This window comes from Fonticula alba (genome assembly GCF_000388065.1).
Source record: "Fonticula alba strain ATCC 38817 unplaced genomic scaffold supercont2.1, whole genome shotgun sequence".
Taxonomy (NCBI): Eukaryota; order Rotosphaerida; family Fonticulaceae; genus Fonticula; species Fonticula alba.
The window spans coordinates 935,209-937,155 of record NW_009242971.1 but is presented as its reverse complement, the minus strand read 5'-3'; the positions used below and the strand labels follow the sequence as shown (position 1 = coordinate 937,155).

General features: G+C 67.1%; 1 protein-coding gene across 1 annotated transcript in view; it reads right to left on the bottom strand.

Annotated features, from left to right (window-relative positions):
* Nucleotides 1-1,947, bottom strand: part of H696_00200 (hypothetical protein) — a gene marked incomplete at both ends in the record, with an annotated part of 5,719 nt that overhangs the window by 3,372 nt on the left and 400 nt on the right. Inside the window, 3 exons of the mRNA XM_009494042.1 lie at nt 47-598; nt 751-1,119; nt 1,262-1,852. Of these exons, the coding sequence (XP_009492317.1) occupies nt 47-598; nt 751-1,119; nt 1,262-1,852 (1,512 nt within the window). The remainder of the gene's footprint in view (nt 1-46; nt 599-750; nt 1,120-1,261; nt 1,853-1,947) is intronic.

Here is a 1,947-nt window from a genome sequence, read left to right as displayed (position 1 = left end):
GGGGGGGGGGGAGAGAGAGAGAGAGAGAGGCGCGCGGGAGGAGGACGGAAGGGGCGACGCACTGGAAGACATCGGTCTGATGCAGGAGGAAGTGCACCCGACGAGCTTGATCCATCTCGCGGAAGGAGTTGAGGCGCTCGTGCAGGGCACGCAGCTCGAGCTTCGAGAGGACCTCGGACCCGGGAGCCCGGCCAGCAAAGGTATCCACGCTGGTGTATGTCAGGGCCGGTGGGTGGAGGACCGCCTGGACATCCGGGTGGTCGAGCACCGACTCGGCCGAGGCGGCCACCAGGCCGGCGACGTCGTCCTCGGCGTCGCTCTCGCCCATGGGCTCCGTCAGCAGGGCCAGGGTGGAGGGATCATCGGCCAGGTCGGGCGATGCCAGCCCCGAGCCGGGGCTGGCGCCGGCCGAAGCTTCCGGCGTCAAAGGGCGTGGCTGGAAGAGGGAGTCGGCCTCGGCCGGGGTGGCGTCGATGGGCATCCGGTCCGGGCCGTCGGTGACGCTGGCCGCGGCCGAAACGACCATCCCGGCCGACGAGGGGGTCGGGCCGGGTGCCGGCTCGACGGAGTTCATGCTTTGTTGCTGGAGGGCGGAGGCCTTTGCAGTCGCGTGGGGGAGGGTATTAGGCGAGGGGGGCGGGCTGCTCTCAGACGCCGCGGTCTTCTCGGCGGACCCGGTCGGAAGGGGCATAGGTCGAGGGGAGGGGAGAAAAAAAGAAGGGAGAAAAGACCGGCGATGAGGATGCGCACCTTCTGCAGGCGGTTGACCACCTGTTCCTTGGCCTGCTCGTCCTCGCCGGTGCTGGTGAAGGCAAACCAGGAGTCAAAGTCCTCGCTGCGAGCGAACAGGTCCGGCAGGATGAAGTTCAGCAGGGCCCACAGCTCGTGGAGGTTATTCTGCAACGGGGTGCCGGTGATGAGCAGCCGCCGGCGGGAGGAGATCTGGCGCATGATGCGCGCCAGAGACGACTTCTCGTTTTTGATCCGGTGAGCCTCATCGAGGATGATGTAGTACCAGGGAATGCGGCGCAGCGGGCCGCGCTCCACGAGGACCATCTCCGGCGAGGTGACACACACCTCGAAGGACCCGGTCAAGAGACGCTCATTGATGAGCTTGGGCTGTGGGATGGTGTGTGTGTGTGTATATGTGTGAGTGTGGGCAGGCAGGCGGGCGGGCGGAGGAGAAGGGCAAATTAGTGCCACGCTTAAAACGAGGGCATGCATGAGGGCAAGGGTGCGGCGGCCGGGGGTGTGGACATACACGATCGTCCTTCGAGCCATGGAGCACGAAGATATTCAGCGACGGGCACCAGCGCTTGAACTCATTCTGCCAATTCTGCAGCGTGGACTTCGGGGCGATGACCAGGTGCGGCCCGCGCACACCGCGCGAGTGTTTCAGGTGCCCAAGCAGGGAGATCGTCTGCAGGGTCTTGCCGAGGCCCATCTCGTCGGCGAGAATGCCGCCAACCGCATGGGCATCCAGACGGGCCATCCACCCCAGCCCATGGAGCTGGTACGGGCGCATCGGCATGTGCTGGATGAAGGACGGCGAGGAGGCATAGACGGCGGCGATTTCGGCGGCCGCAGCGTCGTCAAGGGCCGCGCGCGTGCTGGCCGGCAGGGCAGCGGCCCTGGCACGTCCAGCAGTGGTGGCCCCGGAGGCCGGCTCGGCGAAGGCATCATCCTCATCCTCATCTTCGCCTGGGCCAGCCCGGCGCCGGCCAGCATGCCGGGCATCCGCGGCCCCCGGCGCTGTGGCGACCCCGGCAAAGGCATTCCGACGGAGAATGCGATCGGCATCCGGGATCACGCGCAGCAAGGCGTTCAGGTCGGCCTCCGAGGCGCTTCCCGGCTGGGCAAGGGCAAGAAGGTGCCTGCCGGGGCACGATGGAAGAAGCGCAGGGCAGTGACGGAAAGCAGAGGTATGGTTAGAGGCGGGGGGGGGGG